Raw genomic sequence first — 26760 nt, forward strand, 5'->3', positions numbered from 1 at the left:
ACTGATGTTCTAGGAAATAGGGAATCAGAGAACATCAGAATCGAACCATTATAATGTACTCTCAAAACTGCAGGAAGTTTTTATGCCATTCCTTTTTCAGTCAGAAGGAGAAATCTGATCAGCTGGGCATAAATTAAAGATTTAGTCCAGTGTTCAGTTCAGGATTTGGTTGACTTTCAGTTGAACTGGACTGAAACTTTGTTTCCTCCAATCAGTAAGAGTACCTGAACTGTTGTCTGAGACTCATTCAGTCTAACTCACCAAAACCTACTTAATATTGGATGAAATGATTAGGCCACAATCTTAATACATGTGAGAGATACAGGTGCATAAACTAAATGTGAATTTTGTTGCAGCTCCTCCAGTTGCCACTGCATGTCTTGCTAGAAAAGTCCTGAAAGAATCAAAAGCAGTGTCACCAAAGGACAGGGTCCTGTTGTATTCTCCCCTCTTTATAACCAGGCTATTTGTGCTGTTTGCTTGACACTAAATGTTTCTCACTGTTTCTCCCTAACAAAATGCTTTCTCTTTGTGCTTCAGGGAAGATGGTGAAAAAAGTCTGCCCTTGCAACCAGCTCTGTAGTAATTATTGCATTTTGGTTACTTCTGAACTCTGATTGCCAAGCTGCTGTGTTTCAGTTTTCCTCTGATCTCTGAAGCTTAACCTCCCTGAATCTGTCTTGAGCACAGCATCTGTCTCTTGTGTCCCTTTCTAACTTGTTTCTGCACTAACACTGCAACAGGCCTGGCCACCTCACGACGGCAGTTCCTTGCTGGAATGGCATGTTTTGACTATCAGTCACCTGTGTCCTCCTTGCTGACGAGGAATGATGCCAAAGTGTACATTAGCACAAGTAATTTGCAGCATTTTGGGTCAGAAGGCAAAATCTCCCTCGTTCATGGGCTTTGTGTACAGTGATCATAGCGGAAGGGGTTTGCCCTAAGCACTGATCCAATTTCAAAAGGAGTTTCCATATCTTACTAAGAGGAAGGGCAAGGACCCAGATGTCCAGGAGAAAGTGTCATCATCGATGAAGAGTCAGTAAATGGGAGTGAAGCAAATTGGCAGCGTTAAGGTGGGGAAGGGGCAGCAGCGTGTGCAGTGATGTGACTCACAGGGCCAGTTAAGCCTCTGCATTTGTTCCGTTGTATGAAGAGCCGAAATAAGTTTCTGTAACGTTTGCTGTGACTGAGCAAGATTGGAGGGAGGTTTTTCCCCCATGGTCACTGACCTAAGTGCTCGTCAGACTCTTCTTGATGGCTGGTTCAGTAGATGAAGTGTCTCGAGAACTGGCTTCATAATAAACCAGACACAAGAGTATTTTCAATACAGCTCACATTTAATATGACATTCCCTCTTACATTTTTGTTTTAGAGGGTTCCTGAGACAATCTGGTGCATTTTCAACAGCTTGTAAAGTAAAAAGCCAAACATTAACAGACCCCATCTATCACTTCTGGGTTGAAACTCTCTCCCCACCCCCAATTACTTAGAGATGCAAGCAGGGCAGAGTCTGGGCACTACACTTACCAACAAGAGCTGTGTTTTCTGGCCATCAGGAAGGGGCTGATGGATATGTGCTGGTCCCTGCATGAAATTGTAGTCAGGAGAATGCACTGATATTTTATTGGTACCATGTATCAAGATTCTTACCACCACCACCACCACATTCTAAAAATCTGTGTTGCCTGTTCCCTCTACTATTCTTCAGGTTGCTCATTTTTTTTACTTAGATGTGTGTTTGTGTTCCAGTTTCTCTCACACTACATGGCTGAATCTTGTTGCATCACAAGTATAGTTTCCTTTGCATGTAACACAGTTACGATCTTATTACTATTAACTCCGCATTCCTTCCTCTCACCTGGGCAGAGGATTCTTCCTCCTTCCTCTTCCCTGCATGTGGATGAGCACCACTCCCATCTTATTTAGTAGTTTTTTTGGGGGGGGACTGCTGCGTCTTTCACCACCTTGGCTAGTTTTATCCGCTTGTTTGTATTTCACAATGCAGTGGCACCTTGCTCAGTTGCTCTAACCAATTATAATGTTTTGAATTCTTGTCTAATCTGGCTTGGATTCAGGGAGGCCAGTTTTATCCCAAAGAATCAAGGGTCCAGTTAAGTTGCCAGTGCCTATGACTTTGCTTCTGACAGCAAGTTCTTGAGCAGTGGGAATGGATTATCAGTTTTTAGATTTGAGTCTTGTGCAGTGGGAACTCATGGGTTCCCTCTTTGACTTCTTTTAAAGCTTCGATTCCATTATTTTGACAGTCCCAGGAGCAAGTCGGGTGGAATTAATGTGCTACCTTCTACTGGTCTAATTGGTGTTTCAGAAGCTGTTTTGCATCAAGTTGTACCTTCACTCCTTCCTTGTGTTGAAATAGGAAGGCCTTTTCAGTTGACTTGAATTGTACTTCAGGCTTTCCCAGATGCACTTCTTGTGTACAGTCTTGAGCAATGCAATGGGCTCATTGGCTTCTATACATTGGAGACCGTGTCCTATCTCAGTGATCATGGTGCTTGTTACATAGCACATGTGGGGTTCTCAACACTCTTAAACTCTTGCATTTAGGTTGCTGCTTCCTGAATAACCATTTTGGACAAGTAAAAACAACTCTTTCACACCATTCCACTACATTTGCTATAGAATGGCCATCACAGCAGAAACTTGGATGCTTTGGATTTCCCTTCATTCTTAGAATTTGATCCTACCAGGTGCCATATTCTAAATAGAAACAGTTCCTTGCATTTCTCTTTGCAGAGCTGTATAAAGTTCTGTATGGCGTGAAACCCAAATGTGCAGGTTCTCCTGGAAGCTGCCATCTGAGTTGGAAGCACCAGGTGATGGTTTGCCGCTTCCTTTTGGCACTGTTGTGCTTGGACAGTAAGCCAGCAGGTTCAGGTACATTCACAAAGATGGAAGTACCTGCCAGTAGTACAATGTCTCGTTCCAATAACGAGTCCCTGGGGCTTCTTAGTTTCCATCTGCAGAGCAGAGCAGCTGTCCGTGCTGAGTGAGTGGGCAGAGTTGGCAGTAGCATTAACCTGATATAATAGGTGCTTGTTGACAATGTAGAGGAACCCATTAATCATGGACCTGTCATTGATACCAAAAGCTAGTTCATTCCCCAGTGGAAAATGGCAACGTTGCAGACCACCCACTGATCTGGAAAATAACACACAATTACATGATTAACCTAATAGGAGTGAAACTGCTAGCTGAGCCCTAAATCCCTTCCTCTTCATTATGTCCTGGTACTGAATTGTAGAATTCATGTGCATGGCTTTTTTTAAACTCTTGCTTTCTCCTATTTTTCCATTGTAGCTATAGTTTTGATGGCCTTCAGGAGCTATCATGCAGTCAGGTTTAAATGACAGCCATTGCTTTGCTCTTCTAGGGACCAGCAGTACAAACACTGTTGCGGGTACAGTGAACAGCCAGGCACCTCAGTCTCAGCCTCCTGCCTCTAGTCGAAAAGGGACCTTTACGGATGACCTGCACAAGCTAGTAGACAACTGGGCTCGCGATGCCATGAGCCTCTCTGGCAAGAAAGGAGGCAAGGGGCATGGCAATTATGAGGTAAGTACTTGCTTGGGGCTTTGTGTCTGGTCGTAGGCACTCAGCCTACTTACAAGTCATTCATGGAAGAAGCTGACACAATTCTGAGGGAGAATCCTCTGTTTTAACCTTGTTTGGCAATTCTGAAATAACCTCTTGGGTTGGGTTTTGTTTTTAGGGCCCAGGAATGGCAAGGAAGTTCTCTGCACCAGGTCAGCTTTGCATCTCGATGACGTCCTCCCTCGGTGCTACACCCATCTCTGCTGCGTCAGCTACCTCCCTAGGTCACTTCACAAAGGCCATGTGCCCCCCTCAGCCATACGGTTTCCCAGCAGTGCCCTTTGTAGCTCCCTGGAGCGGGACAGGTGGTCCAGCACCACAGCCTTTAGGCCAGTTCCAGCCTGTAGGTGCCACCTCATTGCAAAGCTTCAACATCAGCAACTTGCAGAAATCCATCAGCAACCCCCCTGGCTCTAATCTGCGGACCACTTAATGAGACCCAGGCATGCTGCTGGGTAGACTTGAGGGGGGAGATCGGGCCCTGAATCAACCACTAGGCTGCAGTGAACTGGCTATTAGCGCCCAAAGGGGGGTGGTGAACTTCCTCCTCTAACCATTGCTCTCTGCTCTCCGTAAGAAAAGCCCTCCATTTTGAATATGGGGAGAAGAGTGATCAGGATCTTCCACGATGGGACATGCTTCCTCTCGTCTGTGGCAAGTGTGTAAAGATGAAAGCTACCACACAAGCCAAGGGCTTCGTGCTGTAAAATTCATTTGGCTTAAGATGCTGAATTTACATGGGTTGAGACGGGAGAATTGTTGTTAGTTTTAGCATGAATCTTTAGTATGCCATTTGTCTTGCTCTGAGGAATTAAGCCGGGGGTGGGGGGAGCTGTCCATTATTTCCATGTCTCTTCCTTCCGTCAGACCATCACACCGAAGTTCCTGAGCTGATGGGGCACAAAAGTGGACTTGCAGAACAGCCCATGCTTTGACATAGGTCATTACTGCTTTAAGTAAAAGATATTAACAGCTTTGACTGCAGCATTAGAGCAATTTAAATTGTTTAGAAGACAAATTTTTAAAAAAGTTCCCTGCGGACATGTACTTACCATCAGTTTTGATGTGGAAACACTGTGATATATAAATGTTGTTGGACAACAGTAGTTTAAAAAAAAAATGAGTGGCATATAGAGGGTTAAACAGTTAAAAAGGAAAAAAAATGGGGGAAAAGCTAGCTATATCCTGATACTTATTGGAGACACTTTAACTTTTTTTCCTTTGTATTTTCATTGTATTAGATAAATGTGAATGTATAATTGTATAAATTAATGTACTTGAATACTTGTCTGTTCTCCCAGTATGCTTGCTGGATATTTTAGTGCCTTGGACTTTTATTGCTTCTACAGTTAGCATCACCTTCCCAGCAGACTTTCGCCAGGCAGAGGGAGGTTATTTGGATATAGTCACTGGAATACCAAAGGCATAACACATTGGATGCTTATACTGTAATAGTGTCAAGAGTAGGTGTTGGAGGGGGAGCTATTGCAGCTTTTGTGTCGGAAGAGTAAAGCTATGGAGTGGTGGGGGAAACTGATGTGTCTGATGCAGCAGCAGCAGTGAGGGATTTATGCGGAGGTGCTGAAGAGAATGAACACAGTGACCAGAGTAGAAGCTGGGTTGTTGAGAATAAGGGAAGTGGGGGGAAAAGAGGGACATCTTTGAAGGGGTAAGCACCTACGGGTGGGTTGACTTTTAAGCTATAAAGGTTTTTTAGTAAGGGTAATGTATGTCAAGGGATTGGAGTGATCACTCTGGAGAGGGAGGGTGTTTGCTGGGATTTGCTCCCCCCCTGCCCTGCCTGTCAATCCAATCCTGAAAGGCCAGGAACACATCTTCCTGGTGCAGCATCCATTGCTAAGGATGGATACACTTGAAACAGCCAGCATCAAAAACAACTTTTTCTTTCTATGTCTAAAGGACTTAAAACTGGTACCAGGACTGTAACTAACTGTGTTGCCTTTTAGTAGGTGTGCTATATCTCCTACTCGCCTTCCTCTTTCTAACTTAAAATACTGGTTTCCCCGATCAAATGAAATAACTGCAACCAACTAGTATTACTTTGCATTGCAGCAGCAGGCTGTGAAGTCAAAGTACTTCTGCTTTGGACTTCGAAGCAGCTTTACTGCTTGGTCTGGAAGTCTGTTTTCTCTTTCCCCACCCCCAGAAGTCCTCTAAAGTTAGCAAGGACATTTGTTCTTTCTGTATTTCTTTCACTCTTTCCTCAAACATATGCACAAGTCTTTCTTTCTTTTCCCTTTGCCTCAAGTTGAAGTTTACAGTGGTTTTGTCAGGCAGAGGTAGGATTTGGACCCGGTGGCTGAAAACAAAAGACGCAAGTCTAGGTGGCTGGGATTCAACAACTTTTCAGACTTAAAAAAAAGTCCTCACAGGTGTGATGGGAAATTCAAGGTGAGGTTGATGTGCAGAAAGCAGGAAGGAGCAATGGATGAAAAGATGCCACCAAATGTTAGAAGATCTAGTCAGCTGAGTGTTGCACAAGGATAGTATTTTGGTTTAATATGTTTGAGGTCGAGTTTTCACTTAGTTATGCAAGTACTGGTTTTATTTACCATTGATTTCCCTCCTGTGGATGAAATAACTGAGGTCTAGAGGAATTAACTAATGCTACTGAACTGTTAAATTATTTTGTGTTATTACACTTTGAATACCTTTTTCCACAAGATCTGTTTCTGAATTACAGATGTTTTCTTTACATTATTTAACAATGTACACTGTAAAAAAATAAAATAAAATGAATTCAAACCTTGGGCTTCCCTGGCCGTAGTTAATGGTATGTTTTGCACTAAATCCAGGCATTGCGCTTCCTGTATGATTGCGCTTTGTGCTGCAGTTTGTTACCTTCTTTGTAGATATTTAATGAAATCATTCAAATAAACCAAACCTGCTTTTGTTGAGCTGTGGTTTTTCATTTTCGAATGGCCTTGGTTCTTCCTGTGCCTGAAGCTTAACAATTGTTAGTGTGCTCTTGTTACTCCCACTAGCATTATTGTTAACAGTCATTTGAGTTTGAAGGAGTGCAGGTGCCTTCAAACAAATATTTAAATAATACTTGAAAATTTATTATTTGGTTTCTGAGACTTATACTTTTTGAAAAGATCTTTCCACAGATAACACTTCCATAATAGAAATCTAAAATGGGCAATTTGGTAATAATCAATTTACACTGTAAGGTCGTGCCAGTAAACCATCTAAGATTGTTGATGTTGACCCATTAAGTGTTTTGTTGGCCTTGCCTCATTAAATTTAAATAATTTGCTTTTACCAAAACACACTGCAGAAAAAAGGATAGTACTAATTACCCAGAAAAGTCCTCCAGCCACATATATAACTTATACAGTGGTGCCCCGCAAGACGAAAAACCCGCTAGATGAAAGGGTTTTCCGTTTTTCGATGCGCTTCGCAAGACGAATTTCCCTATGGGCTTGCTTCGCAAGATGAAAACGTCTTGCGAGTCTTGCGATTTTTTTCGCTTCCCCCCCTTTTTTCTAAGTCGCTAATAGCCTTTTAGCCGCTAAGCCGCTAAGCCTTTAATAGCCGCTAAACCGCTAATAGCGCTAATCTGCTAAGCCGCTAATAGGGTTGCTTCGCAAGACGAAAAAACCGCTAGACGAAGAGACTCGTGGAACGGATTTTCGTCTTGCGAGGCACCACTGTAAACTCTATATGCCAAAATACAGCATCTTTCCTATACTCTTCACTGGTTCTAAGGAGGAAGATTCAACCCAGGCAGCAACCATTTTGCACAGTGATACCAGTTTTGGCCCTCACAAGCGCCAGCAGAACATTCATAGGCCGCCCCATTCTGGGTCCAAAAGGGCCTAGGCGTTAGCGGTCACACATCAATTGGATGCATGCAAAATGGCCGTCGTTTGTATATCAATTCTGAACCTCTTTAGTAAGCTTCGTGTCCAACTATTAGCCTCCAACATTTTTCTTTATTTGAAAGAGAACAAGGGAAAAATGATAAAAGTGTATGTGTGGCTGGCTCCAGTCTTCATACAGTGGGACATCAAATCTCACAGCTTTTCTGAATGAAGAGCTTTAATTTAACCACTTTAATAAGCAGGATTCACATTGCATAATTAGCACACTGGCATCCTAGCCTTAAAAAACTTTTCATTCCACAAAAGTAAATTACTATTACTGTTACACGAAACTTGTTTCAGAGTACATTTTTAAAATGCTGTTACATTCCTTCAGCTTTGGTTCTATTTTTTTCCTTAGGAAAGGGCAAATAGTACAAAAATAGTTTGCCTTGCTTTACAAGATGCAGCCTTGTTAAAATGGATTCCTTCCTATTACAATAAAGGGAGTTAAGAATAAAGCAATGTTTTGTATTTGGATATGGAGTTACATCTGTTAATCTTAACGGGAAAAAATACTGGTATTCTTTTCTGAAGATACAGTTGATGGAAAGCAATGTTTAAAACTTTCAAATTCTGAAAAATCATGAGCACAACCTTTTTCCTGTTTAGTGCTTGATATAGTAAGGTCTGAAGAATATTCTCCATTCTGAAACTTCAGAGTGCAAATTGCGTTCTGAAACCTGAACAGATAAAGCACCACAGTCAAGTCATTCATCTTCTGCTATGCAGGCTCCAGCCTTCTCTTCTTCATCCCTTGGCTCCTCCTGTATGGGCTGCACTCAGCTAAAACAGGAAACAATTGTATGTAGGAGAACTTTCTTTACAAGTCTCTTACACAACTGAGATATTACCTACTTTTGTCCTCTCTCTTCAAGAGACCATTGCTCCGAACAGTTTGCAAAGCCTGAACTTAGAACTGCATCTTAAAACACCTTTACTTCGACGCACGTTGCAGCAATCTTGGAGGAGGCTTTGAGACCGAAAGCACCAAAAAAGTAACAAGAAATCTTTGACCGCTTGTTGCTGGGCACCGCAAGATTCAGAGGTAGCGTAGATGATTTGCAATTTGAGTGTGCTAAGCTAAAATAGATATACATGCTTGCCCCATTGTTGACAAACCACCACCCTATATTACCCACTTTTTGCTGCTGTCTACATTTGCTTCTCCACCTCTTAAACTTACCTGGTATGTGAGGTCGAGGACTAGTAGAGGGATGCTGTGGTTTTGCATAGGGCCTCTGGTTATTTATCTTTTGTGGCGTTCTGCTGCGTGTCATAATGTCATACTGCCCACAAGGTGTGCCTGGGTTTTGGGCTGGCCCAGCTGCCGTGCTGTGACTGGTAACACTAAGGTCCGTGGCCTCCAAAGGTAAGTCCCAAAGCTCAGGGTCATCTGGAAGAAATTGAACATTAACAGTGAAGGGTCAGCTGCTGACCATTCCGTTTCACGTCTTGACTGCGACTGGATTAAAACTGTAACGGGGTGGAACTAGACATTGTGTCAGCAAACACGAAATCCCAAGCTTGGGTTTTGCAGTGACATAGGAACACACCGGGGTGTGTGGGTGTGTGTGCTTGCTTCTTCTGTGTCCACTGATTTTGCCTTACAAAGGGCCTCCATCCGTTTCTCTTCTCAGATGGTGTTATGGAGGAAGGAGAATCTAGAAAAAGGATGCACATTTCTTCTTTGTGTGTCCTGTTGCCTGAAATGCTGCAAGAATGTGAACCAGCCACAGGCATTAAGTTACAGCAAGACTTACTAAAATGCACACTGTGTGGGGCTGTTTTTGGAAGCTGTAGTTCTTACAGAATGTGGCTACCAGTTGTTCATGGGAGCCAATGGATCAGAGTATGTAACACTGACTATATCAGCTGGTTCCTTTAGCATTTGGGGAGCTAAAGTGGTTATTATGTTTAAAGCTGTGAACGACTTGGGACCAGATAGTAAGATAAACTGCAGAGGCTCTTCCTGCAGATCTGCTGGTAAGGACTTCAAGTCTGGTGGGCACAAGAGATGGGGGGTTTTCAGTGGCAGACCTGTCCCCATGGATCTCCTCCCCAGAGGTGGTGCATTTTGTTTTCTGCTTTTGAACAGGTTTTAAAGACTTGGCTGTTGTAACTGAACAATCATAGGGACCACAAGGGTCATCTAGTCCAACCCCTGACAATGCAGGAATCTTTTGCCCAATGTGGTGCTCAAACCCATGACCCTGATATTAAGAGTCTCGTGCTCTACCAACTGAGCTATGTCGGTAGGTACCCCTGAACCAGAGAGTTGGAAGGGACCACAAGGGTCATCTAGTCCAACCCCTGACAATGCAGGAATGGGACTAGAACCCACGACCCTGAGATTCTTATTTGTGACCCACATTAATAGCATGTTCCCCTGAAAAGATGGTATAAAATACCTGAAAGTACCAACAACCCTCACCCACCTGCAAGGAACTCCTCTTCCACAGCTGGTTCCAGCTGTGCTGAAGTGCTGTGCTTAATAGCAGGAAGAGCACATGCTTCTGGACAAGATAAAAAAGAAGCTTAATGTTACTGAGATTAGTGGAAGAGTACATATTTCTCTGGATTTAGACTATTTGCATAGAAATAATGCATAAGCTGTCTTCCTAGGCTGATAGGGGGTGGGGAAGAGACAGGATAGTGGTGGTTTTGGGCTTTATCGATAATGGAACAAATAATATTCTTCACAAGAGCTGTCCCACATCATAATGACAAAAAAGGACTTGCCTAAATGACCCAGCATGAATAAGCTATTAATTTCCATTTTGTCCAAGGAATGCCAATTTATCTGAATTTGGCTCAATATGGAGAAAGATGGTTATTTCAACTATTAATAACAACAGATAGGTGTTGTTATTAATATGCTCTAACCTAGCCTGGACCCAGACTGATATACCAGCTGCTCTCCCCATCTCTATCACAAATCTGACTGCTGCACTGTTCTCCCATCTTAGTTGGGGCTTACAGATGAATTGGGCTTACAAACATCAACATTAAAACAAGTCCCTAATCTGACAATCACCTTATTAATGGGTTTTATTAATATTGCTACTTACTTTTATAGGTTGGGTCAAGGCACTATTTTTCAAAAATATATTAGGCCTGCCTGCTGATTATATAATTTTTTGTTGATCTGAGTTAACTGATGGATTAAATAATTATATCTACATTTTATGAAACCTTCAATAATAGGTGCCATTTTCGCAATGCTAAATGAAGTGAGATGTAACTACTTAACAAACAAAAGTTGACACCAGCATTGGAAGGAAATATCTTCTTTAACACATTCAGCGACATGGGACAGAAAAGTTTCTGCTGCCATTTATTTTGCCAGGAAAATTCAGTCTCTAAAAATGCAGCACCACATGAAAATTAATGAATGGATAAAAAACCAGTCAAATGAGATAGTTTCAAAAATGTAACCCAACCCCCCCTCAGATGCTAGTCAAAGCAGCAGCAGCAGCAGATTAAAGTTTGGGTTAAGCCCTCATTTTGACCTCTTTAAAGAGACTCATATCCAGGGAAAACACACTTGTTTTACATCTCACTTTCAACTCTTACGGTGATACAGTTAACACAGCAGGAAAGAATTAGCCCTATTACTTAGATACTTCATCTGCCCATTCTGAGCTTCTTTGCAGTGCAGCGGATGCAGATTCTAACTAGCATTTTACCTTGACCTCTAGGTTCACAAGCTGGAGTAGTTGACTGGATTTGCTGTTTCTTCTGCATCTGCTGTCTGAACTGCTGCTGAAGTTGTTTCTGCCGCAACTTCCGGTGGTATGTTGCATCACACAGCGAGACCTCACTACAAGAGAATACAGGAAGAGGGAATGTTACCACTAAATTCCCCATTTCATAACCATACTTGCTCAGAGTAGACAATATAACCAGGATGTGGGTTGGGGGGGGGGGGTGACACTTTAGCATATATGGCAATAGCCAAGGGCTGTGTAACTACATTCACATGTAACTTGCATAATTTATTCAACTACAGACTTTCTCTTGCCTCAGATTTCCTATTCTGTCTACTTGCATGCATCCAGTGGTCCATAAAGCAATCCATAAAGGAAGAAGACTTTATCCTACAAGACTTGGCCTAAGGTTATACTAGGAGGTACTTCTCGCAAACCAGTCTTTCTCCTGCCATCTCAGTGAATGAACACTAGTTTATAGTCTGCCCTGACTTTTAAAAAATTGTTCAGGGAAGAATTGAGATTAAACCTGCGGTCTGCAGATTGTACTCAAAGGAACCCTGAGCCAATCTTGCAGTTGTGTATCTGAAGGAAAGTTTATTACTTCCATTGCTCTCAGGAACACATACCTGCATGTACTAACCATTCTTGTACTCATAGCAGGCCTCATTCACTGGGGAGTCCTCCTAGCCCACATTGGCAAAATCCTACTAAAGAGTTTAATTGCAGGTAGAAGTAGAAAGAACTGGTGGCTGTCTCCCTTCCAAGGTCCTTGATGTGTCAAGGACCACCTTCATTTAGAATGCAGATTGCAACATCAGGAAGTGATCTTCAACTCAGTACAAGCCAAGGTCTTTATTTCCTGAGCAAGGATACAGAAGCTGGCTTGGCTCCCGAGCACAAGATAGTTGCACAGACCTGGTATCCTGTTGCATTTCTTCGAAGAGTATGCTACTTCATGGGCTATTTAAGTCTCCAGTGTGCTGCACAGAGAAGTCACCTGTTCATCCCTGCACAGAATTTAAGTTTTTTGTATCTGTAGATGCAGCCTTTAGTCAAAGGGTGCTTCAATGTACGCTGCTAGCCAGAATCCTGATCTCCCTCCCTCCCTGGGCATTTGGAGCACTGCTTTGTTAAGCTCCTGGGTTAGAGACCACTGGATGGTGACAAGTTGGAAGAACAGAAAAAAATTGCACACCTCCATTGAAGATTATTTTCCTTACTTGCCAGCTTTCTTCAGGTCTGGATTCTGGCATGGAAATTAGGCCATGGGTTAGGTGCCAATGTGCTTCTCTTATTCTCACTGTGTTTTATCAGGTTCTGGTTTGAGGAAGGAAGTGGGAAGCATTTCCTAGCCCAACCAAATGTGTTCTTCTAGGGAAAAGAGCCTGCCTCCCAGTGGACAGGGAGGAAAGAATCTCAGTATTATGGACTACTGTCTGGCAAGAAACTAGAATTCATGAAGGTAAGCAAAATTCTCCATTTTTTGTTCTAGAATATACAAAGCATTAGCAATTAAGACTACAGTAAGTTCGCAATTTAAGCAGAGGTTATGTTCCAAGGAGTCAAAACACACTGTGTTAAATAGTGGGTGGGATTACCAAAGTCTTTTTTGCCCCAACCAGCCAGCCACTCTTTTTTTCATTGCTTTTATTTATTTTTGCCAAGCAAGTAAAGCTGAATAGGCACAAGTTAAATGTGCATAAGTTGCGGGCTTACTGTATAAGCTTATGTATCTAGTGTATTAGATCTCCAACCTGCTTTGCTGATCTTGTTCAGAAGTACTCAAAGAAGATTCTAACTGCTCAGTTTTGACAGGAGTCGCTGTAGAAAACTGCTGGTGGTCTTCGCTTGTCTTCTTCAAGCAGCTATTGTATCTTGCCTTTTCTATAGCAGGCTCAAAATCCTGTCTTTTAGCATTGCTCAAATCAAAATCTGGAGGCATCTAGTAATAGGAATAAAACAAACAGCCTTTCAGTAGCTACAAAACTTCAGAATGTAATGGAAACATTTCACAGACTCATCTGTCATGTTGCCCAGGAGACAAATTGCTTTCCTGGAACACTTTGCCTGTTCACAACCAAGTTTCGGCCTGGTGCTGTGAACTCAGCCAATGTGGTTATTTCTCTAACTTAGTGGAGATTTGTCATGTTTAGTAATCAACACCAACTCTGTCAACATGTACTTTGTGGATCAGCTTTGTTTCCTTGCAATTCTTTGTCATGTTGATTTCCCCCCCTCTTAAAGCAACCTAGGTGTTATTTTAAAACAGATGTAGAGAGCACAAATGAAGAAAACTGCAGATTAATAGCCTGGGAGTGCTGTAGAAATCAGTAAACATGACAATTTCAGCCTGTCTGCAGTTTTCAATCCAGCACAGCCAAAAGCATACTCTGCCCTTTTGACGGAATGCCAATTTAGGTGACACACACTACGGGCTGCAGTCAGCAAGGAATACTGTAGATGTGTGAAGGATGGGTCGACCAGAATGCAGCAGCTTAAATGATGATTCACTGGGGTGGGGTGGTTGTAGAAGAGCCCAGTTAGTAATGATGACTGGAGATGAAGCTGTTTCGAGGCAAGAGAAGATAAGGACCTTTTTCTGAAAAAAGGATATAACACCTAAGATAGATTTAATCAAATGGTTTAGAGAGCAATCCAAACCAGTAAGGCTCTATAGACTGGTAGGGCTACTACTGCATCTGCAAACCTCTTGGGCACATGCAACCAATCCAAGCCTCCTCTATCCCCAGCCCAAACAGGGCTTGGATTCATTCGTTGGCCATTCGTACTTGTGAAAACAGGCTTAACAGCATCTATCCTAAGAAAAATGCATTTTGGCATTTCACTATTAAAAATAACGAATCCCCGGAAATCTGCTCAGAAAATAATTTAACAATGCTGCAAGACAAGCTAGTTATTTAGAAAGAGATCACTGTGAGGGGAGAAATGGTGCAATAAGAATTACAAGAAGATGGGGGCTGGACTATTCTATATAAAAAAAGAACAACATAGTAAGGTCTGATTTTCAGTGTTCATTGGAAGGTACTATAATTTTCTGCTTGCTCCTGAACACAGCTCTGACTGGAAAGTGAAAACACACACACACACGAAAAATTATTGAGTGTTTTGAAGCAGAAAAAGTGTAAGCAAAGACACACACAGTAGAGATACGGTGTGTCAGAAAATAATCAGAAGAATTTTCAGCTGGAATATCCAGGCAATGAAATTACCTATTCAAGAAGAATGTACTGTTGCATGGCAGAATAAAGAATGGAGCCTTTCTTGTCTGTATTATCTATACTCAAAGCAGAATTTGACATTTTTACTGCAGAATTCTAGTTTTTGGAAGTCGTGTAACACACCTGGCGAGGAAGCTTATTCACTGATCGCAAGTAGTCTTTGTCCAGGATGCAATTCCCAAGAGCATTACCAAAGCACCTGAGAAAGGACGAGAGTTAGTCGTCTTTTAGAACACAGTTCCCCTTTTTCATTGCTTTCAGGCTAGCAAAATGTCTTCTGCTGATTGCCACTTACTTCAGTGCCCTCTTCAGTCCATCTGTAACAGCTTCCTTCCTTGCTTTTTCTAGGGACAAGGCCTTAGACTTCAAGCCTTCACTTACTCCATAGCCAACATCTTCATGGTATGAGCCATCCTGCAATTTAAGCATATGCAAGAAAAAAATAAATGGCCATTTGGGTTTGACTATAGCCACCCTAATGAACCTTGGTTTGTGGCAAAAGCAGCTTAAGCAGGCACTGCAGTACATTCAGTTTTTCTGGAGTCTGCAGGGACTCAAGTGTCAATCAAACCTGAAATATTATGCTAGTTCAAAGTATTCCAATCTTCTGCCAGATACTGCCTAAAAAATGGAAACCAACAGCATTTGGATACATGCATTGCAGTTTAAGACTTGTCACTGTTTAAAAGCAAATGCGTAAGTCAGGATTTTTTCCTACAGTATCTTAGTTCATCTTAAAAAACAGGTGTGTGTTTTGACCAGTGACGGGTCTAATAAATATGCATTTTTGTTTGACAGGAAATAACACCAACAGTCATATTGTTATGTACCTTTTGCATACTATTCACTTTACTTTCATGGCTCTGAAAAACCAGCACCACCTACATATCTCCCCACCCCATTTACCTTAAGTTGGACTTTCACAAAGGCACAGACCCCCACATAGAACTTGCCATTATTAAGATCCACAAAATCTGTGAAGAGCAGAAACAAAAAACAAAACATTTACTCTAACATAGGGAACCGAATGCTTGGTCTGCCTATTATTACTGTGTACTGGTAGCTAGGCAGTCATAAAGAGATGTAGGAGAAAATATAGGGAATTTAGAATATGGTCCCAACACTGTTGGCATGGATGCAAATGTTTGTCGAAGAAATTAACCAGAAAGGATACAGAGATATTTCCCAAGCAGAATGTTGGTTTCTGAACTAGAGGCTTCTGAGGATAATCAGATAAAAGAGTACATGGACCCGAAAATTACCCTTAAGACATTACTGGATATCATTATTGACCTTAGTGAACTGTGGGAATGCTGTGGACCCCATTTATTTTTATTTCAGCAAAGCATTTGACAAAGCTCATCATGATGTTTTATTAGCAGACTCGTTGAATGTGTACTGATAAATAATGCTGGATTCAGAGCTGGTTGGAAGCTATACTCAGAAGGGTGTTCATCAATGGCTTCTCATCAAACTGGATGAATGATTTGAGTGAGGTGATGTAGGGCTCTGGGACTCTTCAACATCTGATCAATGATTTAAATGAAGGTGTGGAGGGAATGCTACCCTATTTGCAGAAGACACAAAACTGGGATAGATCACTAATGCCTAAGCAAACAGGAGTATAATTCAGAATGAATTTGGTAGCTTTGGCCTAGCTCCCCATTCTTACAAGATGAAATTCAACAGAGGCAAATGCTAAGTCCTGCATTTGGGGGAGGTGGGGGAAACAAAAAAACCCCAAATGGACAGAGAGTCACATTGAGTCAGCAGTGTGACGCAGCTGCAGAAAATAGTAATGCAGTTTTAGGCTGCCTTAATCAAGTCATAACGTTTCCCATCAGCTTTAAAAAATATTTTTAAATCAAACAATTTCATTAGTAGTAATATTCTATGAGGAATTTCAGCTTCTGATAATCTGAATCACATTCAAGATGACAGAATCAGCTTCCCTAGGAACTGGTCTTTATTTTGTAAATCTCTATGACTCTATCCTCTTGACGAACTGAATATGTGCTGAGAATTGATAATTAAACATATGTAGGTTCAGAGTATTCTCCAGGATATTTTATTTTTTTAATGCACAGAATGCTACCAATTTCTAGGAGGGGATTAAGGTTTTGTATGCAATGGAATGAAAAAGTGAGATATTCATTAGCAAAGCAGATAAGAGTAATGTCAGGGATGACAATAGGTTTCAAAATATGAAAGTGCAGACTGGATCTTTTTCCGAAATACTTTTTATGGGAAAATCTATCCCTACAGAAGGCAAGGTTATAATGAAGTATAACTTATAGCTTACAATATTGCGCTTTCACTCCCTTTTGCCTTTCTGACAGCTCTGTAGTTTTTGTTACCTAATATCATTTCAGATCCTTAAGGTGATCTAGGTGAAGTTTTTGAGATGGGGGTTCTATTCTTCCAGTTGTTGTTACTGAGCTGAAAGACTTAAGTCTCTCCCCTCTGCCTTTTCTGTTCAACCTCCTGTTGCTAGGCCACAAACACAACAGATCTTTTGAGGATGAGACAGCTGCAGCCATAATTTTGGGAGACATTTCCCCCACCTGTACAGGATTGCAGTTTTCAGTTTATTTTATTTATTTATTTAATGAAAACTGTTAACTGCTAGGGCAAGGATTCTTTTTTCTATATGTATTCATTGTGTAACTGACAATACACTGAATTCTGAAATTTAGGGGGAAACCACTTCAATATGTTGTCAAGGTTACCCCATGCCAACTCATGCTGTGCCCCCCCCCAACTGCCATGGAAAATTCTGCTTCCAGGTGGCATGTGAGAAGCACCTTTTCTCAAGATCTGGAAACTCATAATCATATTGTGTTGCATCTAGCAGAGGTGCTCTGTTCATGGAAAACTCTGAATACTAGCAGAAGATTTCATGAATGAATGGGGCAGGACACAAGGTTCTCACCAGTTCTCATTTATGCTTTCCATGCCACTTCCCACATAACTCTTGGAGGGGGGGACCCCACTCCTCTAGAACAGGTTTTTGAGGAAAGCAGGAGCCGAAGGAGGAATCAGGGGGGGGGGAATGCTTTCTCCACTTTCTATTCATGAAAGCTGTTGCTAGATCAAAAGCTTCCTTACGTGGAACAATGCCATTATTTGCACCCAACCTCTTATTGTTTCATTCTGCTAGGATAGTCTTTTGCACAAGAACATTTTGTTAACTTAGAGAACCTGCAGCATGAAGCAGCTGGAAGAAGCTTAAAATTGGTTCTCACCGACATTCTGCTGAGTGACAGAATGAGCCCAGCCATTGTAGCCAAACATTTCATTGGCCAGACTGATGACTCTGTGTCCTTCAATGTAGCAAACCTGAAAGTAGAAAGGACAAAAGTGACAAAAATCCTTCTTGGTCAGTCTTAATCTCATTAAATTATTGCAGAAGCGACATCTACTTGCAACATGGCTTCCAGGCACTGTGTCAGACCAAGAATCATCATATCAAAAGAAAATTGGAACACACAATATACCAGCACCTAGTATTTATAAGTGTGTTCCACGTTACAGTACCAAACAGCTAACCAAAATTAAAATTAATTGTTCTGAGTTTGAGATATTAAATTGATAAGAATTTATTAAATTTTCAGCTGCAGAATGCTTGCACAAGGCAGTGGTATGGAGCACTTGCAAGGAGATGGGCAAGGAAGAATTGAGCATCATGTTCAAAATTCTAGGGTTTATGATTCAGTAGCATAGCACACAAGATTTTCAGCACATTTGTTTTGAAATTATGAAGGCTATTACATGTGAAAAGAATCCTACACCCCACGTCTGCCCTGTACTGCACTTATTTCTTTAAATCCCTAGCCAGCAATGGGAGAGCGGCTTTGAGGAAAGGTAGTGGGCCAGGGCTGTCCCCCTCTCCAAACTGGAGAGCCAGAAAGTACTATCATTAACAAATGCTGATACCTCTGTGGACACCAGATTTGCCTCTGACTTGGAAGATTGCAACATACAGCAAGCACCACTTGCAGATAACCCTACACCAGGTATGCCCACCAGGTTGATCGCGATTTACTGGTAGATCCCTGGGAGGTTTTGGTAGATTGTGATTGAACACTGGGTCCCTTTCCTTAGTATTGGTAAAATAGAATCCGGCCCCACCCCCTCCCTTTGAGTTTAGGCTTGCATTCTCAAAAACCGTGGCTTTCCTCCTCCCTAAAAAGCTCAACAACTTTGACCTGAACCCCCCCAAAACGGGGGTAGATCACTGCCAGTTTTTAATTCTGTGAGTAGATCACAGTCTCTTGGGGGTTGGCCACCCCTGCCCTACACTATGGTGCTCCTCCTGAGAAAGCAAGGGCGTAGGGAACTGCTGCCCAAAAGGATTCAGGGAAATATGCATTACCAACAGGCAATGGGTAATTTTCAATATCAAGTAAATAAAAACTGTGTACACACTTTTGTACCTTCTGTCCTCCTCCAGCTTGCCGGCTACTGATGTATTCTGGGCCCAATCTCTGTCGCAGGGCAGCCTGGACGGCCTGGTACTCATCTGCTGTATACTGACACTTGAGCAAACCACACACACAATCATGGAAAGATCTAGTATATTCATAACTAATTTCTCCCCCTTTCTTGCAACTGATTTAGTTCAATCAGTCCCATCCCCCACAAGAACTTTTAATCTAGTTATACTCTGAAAGCCATATCCAAAAGGAAATATTGTACCTCACAGGGTAGCTCCTTCATTATGATAATGCCATGAATTGTTTAAAATGATAACTACTTTGTTGCATGAGTTCCCCCAAGTTCCCCTCTGAGCGCTCTTAAGTATAATTCAGCCAAATCAGAAAGAAATCTCAGCTGGTAGATATTTTCCCAATACTTGTCACCAAACACCAACTGAATTAAATAGTAATAATAACGCTTGCATTGTAGTGTGAGATAAACAACAGCAAAAAGAGTGCAAAGAAATATTAAGAGTATCCCAACAGATTTTGGATTTCCAGCTACTCTCTAGGGAAATGGTTTTTATACAAAAACAAATCTGCTTTCTGCTTTAAAAAGGAGCACTTTGTACCATATTTTGGATATGATCCATGTCTCTTCTGCCTATGTAGAGTTTAAACCAACTACAGTTCCCCAAGTCTGGACGTAACAGGGAACTGTGGTTTATTTAAAAGAAGTATCTAACCGCTTCTCCATGCCCAGGGTAGGAAGCATAAGAAACCAAGGTTTGTGCAGATTCACTCACATACTTTGAAGCCATGGTTTCCCATTATGTCTCAACTGGGCTGTTATCTATAGTAGATTTTGCATTGAACCCCACCAGAAAATCTCACACAAATCTGAAGGTGATGGTAAACTGACCTGTCCAAACCACATACTGGTGTTAGCATTGCTGCTGCTGATTCCAGACATTCCTAAAAGAAAGTAATACGAACGTCAATATAGATGATCAAAATAGAAACAGTTATTTACCAATTTTTAAATAGTCATATTAAAGACCGTATAGTTTGTAATAATCATATTAAGGTCTGTATAGTTAAAGCTATGGTTTTCCCAGTAGTGATGTATGGAAGTGAGAGCTGGACCATAAAGAAGGCTGATCGCTGAAGAATTGATGCTTTTGAATTATGGTGCTGGAGGAGACTCTTGAGAGTCCCATGGACTGCAAGAAGATCAAACCTCTCCATTCTGAAGGAAATCAGCCCTGAGTGCTCACTGGAAGGACAGATCCCGAAGCTGAGGCTCCAATACTTTGGCCACCTCATGAGAAGAAAAGACTCCCTGGAAAAGACCCTGATGTTGGGAAAGATGGAGGGCACAAGAAGGGGACGACAGAGGACGAGATGGTTGGACAGTGTTCTCGAAGCTACCAGCGTGAGTTTGACCAAACTGCGGGAGGCAGTGGAAAACAGTAGTGCCTGGCATGCTCTGGTCCATGGGGTCACAAAGAGTCGGACACGACTAAACAACAACAATCCCATTGCGAGTAGGCAGGACAGGATACTTAGTAGCAGGTGTAGCAAACAGGTTTTGCTCTTACACCCCCCCAAATGTTCTTTATGTGTCTAAATAGGAGTAAGGAGTAAGCGACAGCTATTCACTTCTACATGAGATGTGAATATAAGAAGGTATATATGAGAGCATATATAAAGGGATAAATACACTCAGGGATACCCTTGAAACCTGTCTTTCTGTCTTGTTGCCATCCCATCTTAGATCCTGTCCCTCTTCTCAGCTCCAACCCCTATGCAGCTCTGCATCCTCTGCTGCTCAGCAGTTTCTGATGTTTAGCTGTGGAGGATCTTGGAAAGTCTGTAACCTCATATGCCTGCACTGCTCAGCAGGAAATAATTGTGCAGTGAGGGAAGAGTGGCATGGTTACGAGTTCAGCTCACGACAGAGTGAGAAAACTCTCTTCCTCCATCAGAAGCTTGCTGTGTTTTCACACTGAGCACGGAGAGAACTCCCTTTCTCAGTGGCTGTCAAGGCAGAATTATCCTGAAATTGTGTGAACTGGAGGTGAAAAGTGTGTAAATGAGTTCATTTCTGTGAATGTATGAGTGTGGATCTGTGTGGCTTTGGCTCTGCACTCCAATGGAAGGTTATCCATGAAGGAATGCAGTCTTTTGATTGAAAACAGTCAAAACCTCTGTACGTGTGTGTGTGTGTGTGTGTGTGTGTGTGTGTGAGAGAGAGAGAGAGAGAGAGAGAGAGACTGTAACAGGCATATATGCTCAAGTTTCCAAGAATCAGCAAAGGTTATCTGCTTTAAACATGAAAAGACTCAAGGTACAAGACTATAAGTAAGAAGACTGTCTGCTTCGTATAGATAAAGGAATTGGTTTAGTTATTGATACTGAAGAAATGGGGAAACACCTTTTTTGCACTACTTAGAAAATGCACTTACTGTACCATTTAGTAATGCCTAACTACTAGTTTTTAAGACTGCTTGAAGTAACCCAATTGTACAGGTATTAAAACAGATATCATTAGTAGAAGTGAGAATGTAAAGAAAATCCCATATATTGAAGTAATTAACATTTTTAGAACATTATCACACAAAACCTAGTGATTTTCTTGTAACTCCTCAATGAAACTGAGCTGGAAGATTCAGAACAGACAAAATGAAGTACTTCACAAAAGCCATTGATGGCCACCAACCTGGATGGTTTTAAAAGCGGATTAGAAATATTAATGGATAAGGCTACCTGTGACCACTAACCCTAATTAATGTATGTGTGCTACCTGCAGTTGGAGGCAGTAATGCTGGAAAATGCAGGACGGGACGGCTGTTGTGCTTGTGGGCTTCCCATAGACATCTGGTTGGCCACTTTTGAGTAGAGAATGCTTGGACCATATGGGTGACAGGATTGATCAAGCATGCTCTTCTTGTGTTCTCCTTTTTCTGCCAAGTGCTATTCTCTTAAACTTCAGCATTTTCCTCTCATCAATGACACATCACAGCTATCATTAGAATGTGCTAGCATTTTTAATTTTGGAAATGTCAACACCACTTCCTTAGTTTTTTGTTTTTACTACGAAATGTGCTTTTTTAGCATTCTGCAAGCTTTATTATTCCAAATGCAACAACTTTTCACAGACCACCTATGCTTTTTGTCAAAACTTTTTACCATATTAAATGACAGAAATACAGGTAAGATGTTAATTTTACTACAAAATTTTCCCATTCAGAATTATCATTATAAGTAACTTGTAACTTGTGTGCATTCAGCTTTCCATGCTTGGTAAAAAGTTTTTTTTTAATTAAAAAGGGGGCAGCCATTCAGGAAAAAAGGCTTTGGCAATCCCATCCACAACTGAACCCAGTATGTTCTGAGTATATGCAATCTGGCTTTATGCACCCTCCCTGCAATGTAACCCCTGCGTAAATCAAGAGTCACCTGTAATTTGGCCCATTCATTCAATTAGCGGCAAAAGAGGTTGATGACCCGCCACTTTAAATTGTAAATGGCTGAGATCCTGGCCTGTCATGCTTCACTTCCATCTCAAAGCATCCCTATGGGAAAACTGCTGATGAGGACCTATGGGTTACAAAATATTAAACAGACTGCAGAGGTAACCAGTGAGCTTCCAGCTTCAATTCAATACGCTGACACAATCACAGCTTGCTTTGTGGAGTAACTATCCCCATGAATCCCTATGTTGGCTGTAATCATTAGATCAAGCCTTATTCATATTCCCACTACAGCAAGTGAAACAATCAGCAACAAGGAGGAGTTTCTCTGTAACCACCCACAAGATTGGAAGAAATCCTAAAGATAGATCAAAACTATGTGCTGGCATACTGAACATGTTTTATTATTTTATTTAAAATATGTAGTGCACCATTTCCCAAGGTGCCTTGCAAACAAAGTAAAGTCAAACACACTGCTTATCTATGGGTTGTCAGCTAGGATTAATATGATGACCTGGGAGGTTGAAGATTTTATTGGTAGGCTGTGGAAATTTTCCATGAAGCTTACCAAATCTGAATTGTTGTTATACTTCTGTATTATGTTGCTTTATATGTTTTTATTCTTACACAAAATGCTTTGATATAAGGTAAGTAGGTATACAATTGTGTTAAATAAATATATTCTGCAATAAGAAAAATTTAGCTGAGGATTTCGTACTGATGGGAATTTAAAAGCTCCTTGAATAATCACTTGGGTCATTTCCCAGAACTGACTAATAAAAGCTGTTGGCTGAAAATTTATGATGGAGTGCAGTATCTTTACACTTGCATTTCCAGTAGTCATTATTTCAGAAGTCACCAGTCTAACGGGAAACATGCTACTCTTTAAAGCAGAAGCCATCAGTTATATTACTTATGGGATAACCATAGCATTATTTTAAACAAAGGCAGTGTTGAAGCCATTAACTGAAAAGCTGTGTTCTCTTTTCCCCATAGCTCATGACTTGGTTCAATTCTGCCACTTGCACTGCTTTTCTAATATTTGGCTGTAGGTTTGGCTAATGTGGGTGAATCTTTTGCATGATAAGGTATGAGACTAACAAAACAATTGAAACTCTCAATCCACTGTGGTTCACCATCTTCCACCCCACTGCTGGCAGGGAAGTCACCCTGTTGAGAAGTGTTCCAATGTCCCTGCCCCCCAAAAAACAATATGCATAAGGTATCACCCACAACCAAGGGTGCCAACATGAATAAAATATGGGGGGGGCAGGTAAGCCCCACCCCACATAACTGATCACAAGACATTACAAACACACACCATTTGAATAGCAATGGCTATCAACTTGGGGGGCTAGCCCCCTCAAATGTTTTGTTGGGGGTAGTGTCAAAGGGACCTCAGCCCTCTCCAGCAGAGGTAGCCAGCAGAAACCCATAAAATGTGAGGGCAATGGGCCAGATGCAGACCTCTTCGCTGCATCAGTCTGGGAGTGACAAAAACCACTCATACATCAACTCATCTCACACTCATTGCCAAGCATGCTCAGATAACATATCCGGTATTCTGTCTAACCACTGCTAATTGGAGTTAAACAAGGTAAAGGGACCCCTGACCATTAGGCCCAGTCGTGACCGACTCTGGGGTTGCGGCGCTCATCTCGCTTTATTGGCCGAGGGAGCTGGCGTACAGCATGTGGCCAGCATGACTAAGCCACTTCTGGCAAACTAGAGCAGCGCACGGAAACGCTGGAGTTAAACAAACCAAGTAATAATATACCACCATAAACTGTAGTAGTAGGAATACTACAGACTAGCTATTAGAATAATTAAGATTACATAATTCCCTCTTGGGAGGCTTCAGCTAAATGCATAGTTGTTGGCATCTGTCTGTCTGGAGAGACAATGGAGTGTGCCTCCAGGGATGAAGTCAAACCACTGCATTATGCATAAACACATAGCTGAGATAATTTCATAATGGTTGCAACCATATATAACTCTGGACATTCTCCCTACCACAATCCTACTTTTAAATTAGAGAGAGAGAGCTATATTCCTTATAGATCTGTGTTTTTAACATTGATTTATATGGTTGAGTTGCATATGTTTGTTAATCATTGTTGCAAACTTCGCTAGAGGGGAGGAACTTTAATTATAATTATGCTTAATTGTTTTTTAAATGATTTCCCTCACCCGATGTTTTTAACTGTTCCTATTTTATCTGCAAGCCGCTTTGAGTCCCTGTCAGGGGGGGAAAGGCGGGTTGTAAATAAATATATAATTTGAAAAAAACCGTATTTGCACTGACTTGCAGAGCAGGGTTACCTCTTAAGCCCCCTATCCCACAAACTGGCGGCAGAGCCGAATATTAATTGACCCCACCCTCAAAGAGGCCACATTTCCCGGGGCCCCGTGAGACGATTTTCCTCTCGGAAACCCCAACGAAGGTTCGTCCTGATCAACGCGGCGTTACCATTTCGGGCGCCTAAGACAGAAAGAAGGCACGAGAGCGAGCCTCTTACTGGGGGCCGGGAAGGGCAAAGGCGCGCATTGAAGGAGTCGGGGAGATCTAACACCCCCCCTTTTGTGTCAACTTGGTGGCTTCCGCCCTCCAGTTACCTGCACGTGAACGGCGGGCAACGGCAGCCACCGCAGAACCTCCTCCCAGCGCCAAACCTTCAGTCAGGGGCGCCGCTACGGCAAGCGAACGAAGGCAAACTTCCCGCCCGCGGCGGGCGCGCTTGCGCAATACCTCGCCCTGAGCCCGTGGGAGGAGCCTCTACGTAGCGCGCCCGCGCGAGTCAGAATTGGAGCGGCGCCGCCAGTGGTGTGTGGCGGCGGCGAGGAGGGGGGGGAGGACAGGGGGGCAGACCAGGAATCTGGGACGTGTCTGGGAAGAGGTGGCGTGGATTGGCGAGGGGAGGCGGGAACGATTTTCGGCAGGCGAACGCCTATTGGCCAGGGGGAGGGACCGCCGCGCGACTAACGCGATTGGCTTCCGAAGGGCTGGCAGGGAAGGTGGGCGGGGACACGAAGCGCTACGGAGAGCGGAGGGGCCAAGAAGAGGGTCGTGAGCGGGTGAGCTTGTGGTGGTTGGCGGGCGGAGGGAGGGAGGGAGGGGGGGGGCGAGTGGGAAGGCTTGTAAGCGGAGCATGCTGGGTGTAGTACGAGTGAATCGATCGATCCCATCGATGGTCGCGTGAGGCGGGCGGGGCGGGCGTGTGAGGGAAGAAGAGGTCTTGAGCGTGTCGCGCGCGCCGGCGAAGAGCGAGGGGAGGCAGGGCTCGCGCCAGGGGAGAGGCGGGGCTTGGTGTTCGCCTCGCGCCGGGGGCGCGGGCGGGGAGCTGCTCGCTCGGGTGAGGAGGAGCCGGAGCGCCAGCCGTGAGGGGAGCAGCGGGCGGAGGAAGACCAGCCTGCTCGGTGCCGCCGCCGCCACAGCAGCTGACAGACAGTGGCAGGGAGGCTCAGCCGACCCGGAGGCAGGTCAGAGAACTGGGCCTGTGTGCGGCGTGTGAGGTGAAGCCGACGGTGGTCGAGATGAGGGTCTCGACGAGGGTCTGTGTCGCTGAGGGAAGGGGGGAAGGTCGGGTGGGGCCTGCCCGCCTGCCTCTGCCGGGCGTGTGGTCATAGTTGGCACCCCTTGACCCGGGGCCTATCAGCTGCTCCACGGAAGCGGGAGGGAGGGAGAGGCCCGTCCCCTCCACACGAGCCGGGCATCCACGTTCCGGGAAAAGGTGCTCCATCCAGGATGCCTCCTCTTCCCCGCCCCCCACCCTAAACTGGCTCTGCCGAGGCTCCCTGCCGTGCTCAGAACCGTGGCCTCTCCCTCGACCCCACCCCGTTAGTATGAGGCGGCGGCGGGGAGGTGGACGAGCCCCACCTGTCAGCCTCGTCGGCAACAGCCAGTGAAATATTTTTTTTCTTTTGTTAGGGGGAGGATAGCAAAACGGATTTGCGGACATGGGCGCACCTATTGTTGCAGCTTCTCGCCCGGCGCTGCAGCCCTTTTGCACATCCTGACAGCTGATGCTACTCTTCGATAGGTGGCTTGATAAATGCACAGTGGATCATGTAGTCTCGTAGCCGTCTCTCTTATTCACTGCCTCATGTTAGCAACTGTTAACCTTGGGGTGGATGCGATCATCATCTTTTTCTGTGGCTTGGCAGTCCAGTAGTGTAACAAGGTGCTCGCTTTTTGTTTCCTTGAGCGGGCTGATGGTTCAAATCATTGCAAGAATGGCAAGCAAGCAGCCTTCTTGAAGAATTTGGCATGCAATGCATCTAGGTACAGGACCTGAAAATAAAAAATCTCTGGTATGGTGGCAAATTTATCCTTTACTGGAACGGTGTACTAATAAAATATTTTCTGGAGCCTGTGCATAAGATGAGCAAGAGTTTTAAACAGTAGCTTATCT

General features: G+C 43.1%; 3 protein-coding genes across 48 annotated transcripts in view; 2 read left to right on the forward strand and 1 right to left on the reverse strand.

The window, feature by feature from the left end:
* WNK1 (WNK lysine deficient protein kinase 1) overlaps positions 1 to 6533 on the forward strand; it is a 107001-nt gene extending 100468 nt beyond the window's left edge. For 11 of the 19 annotated variants that reach the window (XM_083572190.1, XM_083572192.1, XM_083572195.1 and 8 more), the window contains 2 exons: positions 3395 to 3576; positions 3734 to 6533. In XM_083572190.1, coding sequence (XP_083428316.1) covers positions 3395 to 3576; positions 3734 to 4048 — 497 coding nt within the window. In that variant the 3' untranslated portion in view covers positions 4049 to 6533. Of the gene's footprint in view, positions 1 to 540; positions 583 to 3394; positions 3577 to 3733 lie in introns of all 19 variants that reach the window. The other 8 variants (XM_083572179.1, XM_083572194.1, XM_083572193.1 and 5 more) reach the window with 1 other exon arrangement.
* Positions 6534 to 7554: 1021 nt separating this feature from the next.
* Positions 7555 to 25201, reverse strand: RAD52 (RAD52 homolog, DNA repair protein). Of its 4 annotated transcripts, none has more exons than XM_083572396.1 (12): positions 24965 to 25201; positions 19795 to 19847; positions 18891 to 18992; positions 17700 to 17793; positions 15361 to 15428; positions 14750 to 14868; positions 14578 to 14653; positions 12970 to 13157; positions 11192 to 11325; positions 9941 to 10018; positions 8689 to 8898; positions 7555 to 8288 (listed from the first exon to the last, which is right to left on the reverse strand). In XM_083572396.1, exons 2-12 carry the CDS (start codon positions 19843 to 19845, stop codon positions 8227 to 8229), a joined length of 1182 nt encoding a protein of 393 aa, XP_083428522.1. In that variant the 5' UTR covers positions 19846 to 19847; positions 24965 to 25201; the 3' UTR covers positions 7555 to 8226. The 4 variants fall into 4 exon arrangements, with proteins under 4 accessions (XP_083428522.1, XP_083428523.1, XP_083428524.1 ...); XM_083572397.1 differs by having other exon boundaries at positions 24940 to 25201; XM_083572398.1 differs by lacking the exon at positions 15361 to 15428 and having other exon boundaries at positions 24940 to 25201.
* Positions 25202 to 25348: 147 nt separating this feature from the next.
* The window catches only part of ERC1 (ELKS/RAB6-interacting/CAST family member 1), a 161255-nt gene continuing 159843 nt past the window's right edge, over positions 25349 to 26760 (forward strand). For 6 of the 25 annotated variants that reach the window (XM_083572250.1, XM_083572258.1, XM_083572242.1 and 3 more), the window contains exon 1: positions 25349 to 25423. The gene's annotated coding sequence lies outside the window, so the exon portion shown is untranslated. Of the gene's footprint in view, positions 25862 to 26296; positions 26660 to 26760 lie in introns of those variants that run through there. The other 19 variants (XR_014538671.1, XM_083572255.1, XM_083572259.1 and 16 more) reach the window with 5 other exon arrangements.

The sequence above is a fragment of the Podarcis filfolensis genome (assembly GCF_964270895.1).
Source record: "Podarcis filfolensis genome assembly, chromosome: 10".
NCBI lineage: Eukaryota > Metazoa > Chordata > Lepidosauria > Squamata > Lacertidae > Podarcis > Podarcis filfolensis.

Excerpts from the sequence above, each read along its gene's own strand:
- RAD52 (XM_083572396.1), bottom strand. The coding sequence starts at position 19,845 with ATGTCTGGAATCAGCAGCAGCAATGCTAACACCAGTATGTGGTTTGGA. Across the intron at positions 14,869-15,360 it reads TTGTGAAAGTCCAACTTAAG|GATGGCTCATACCATGAAGA; the intron begins GTAAATGGGGTG and ends CTTAAATTGCAG. Across the intron at positions 8,899-9,940 it reads GGAAGAGGAGTTCCTTGCAG|ATGACCCTGAGCTTTGGGAC; the intron begins GTGGGTGAGGGT and ends AATTTCTTCCAG.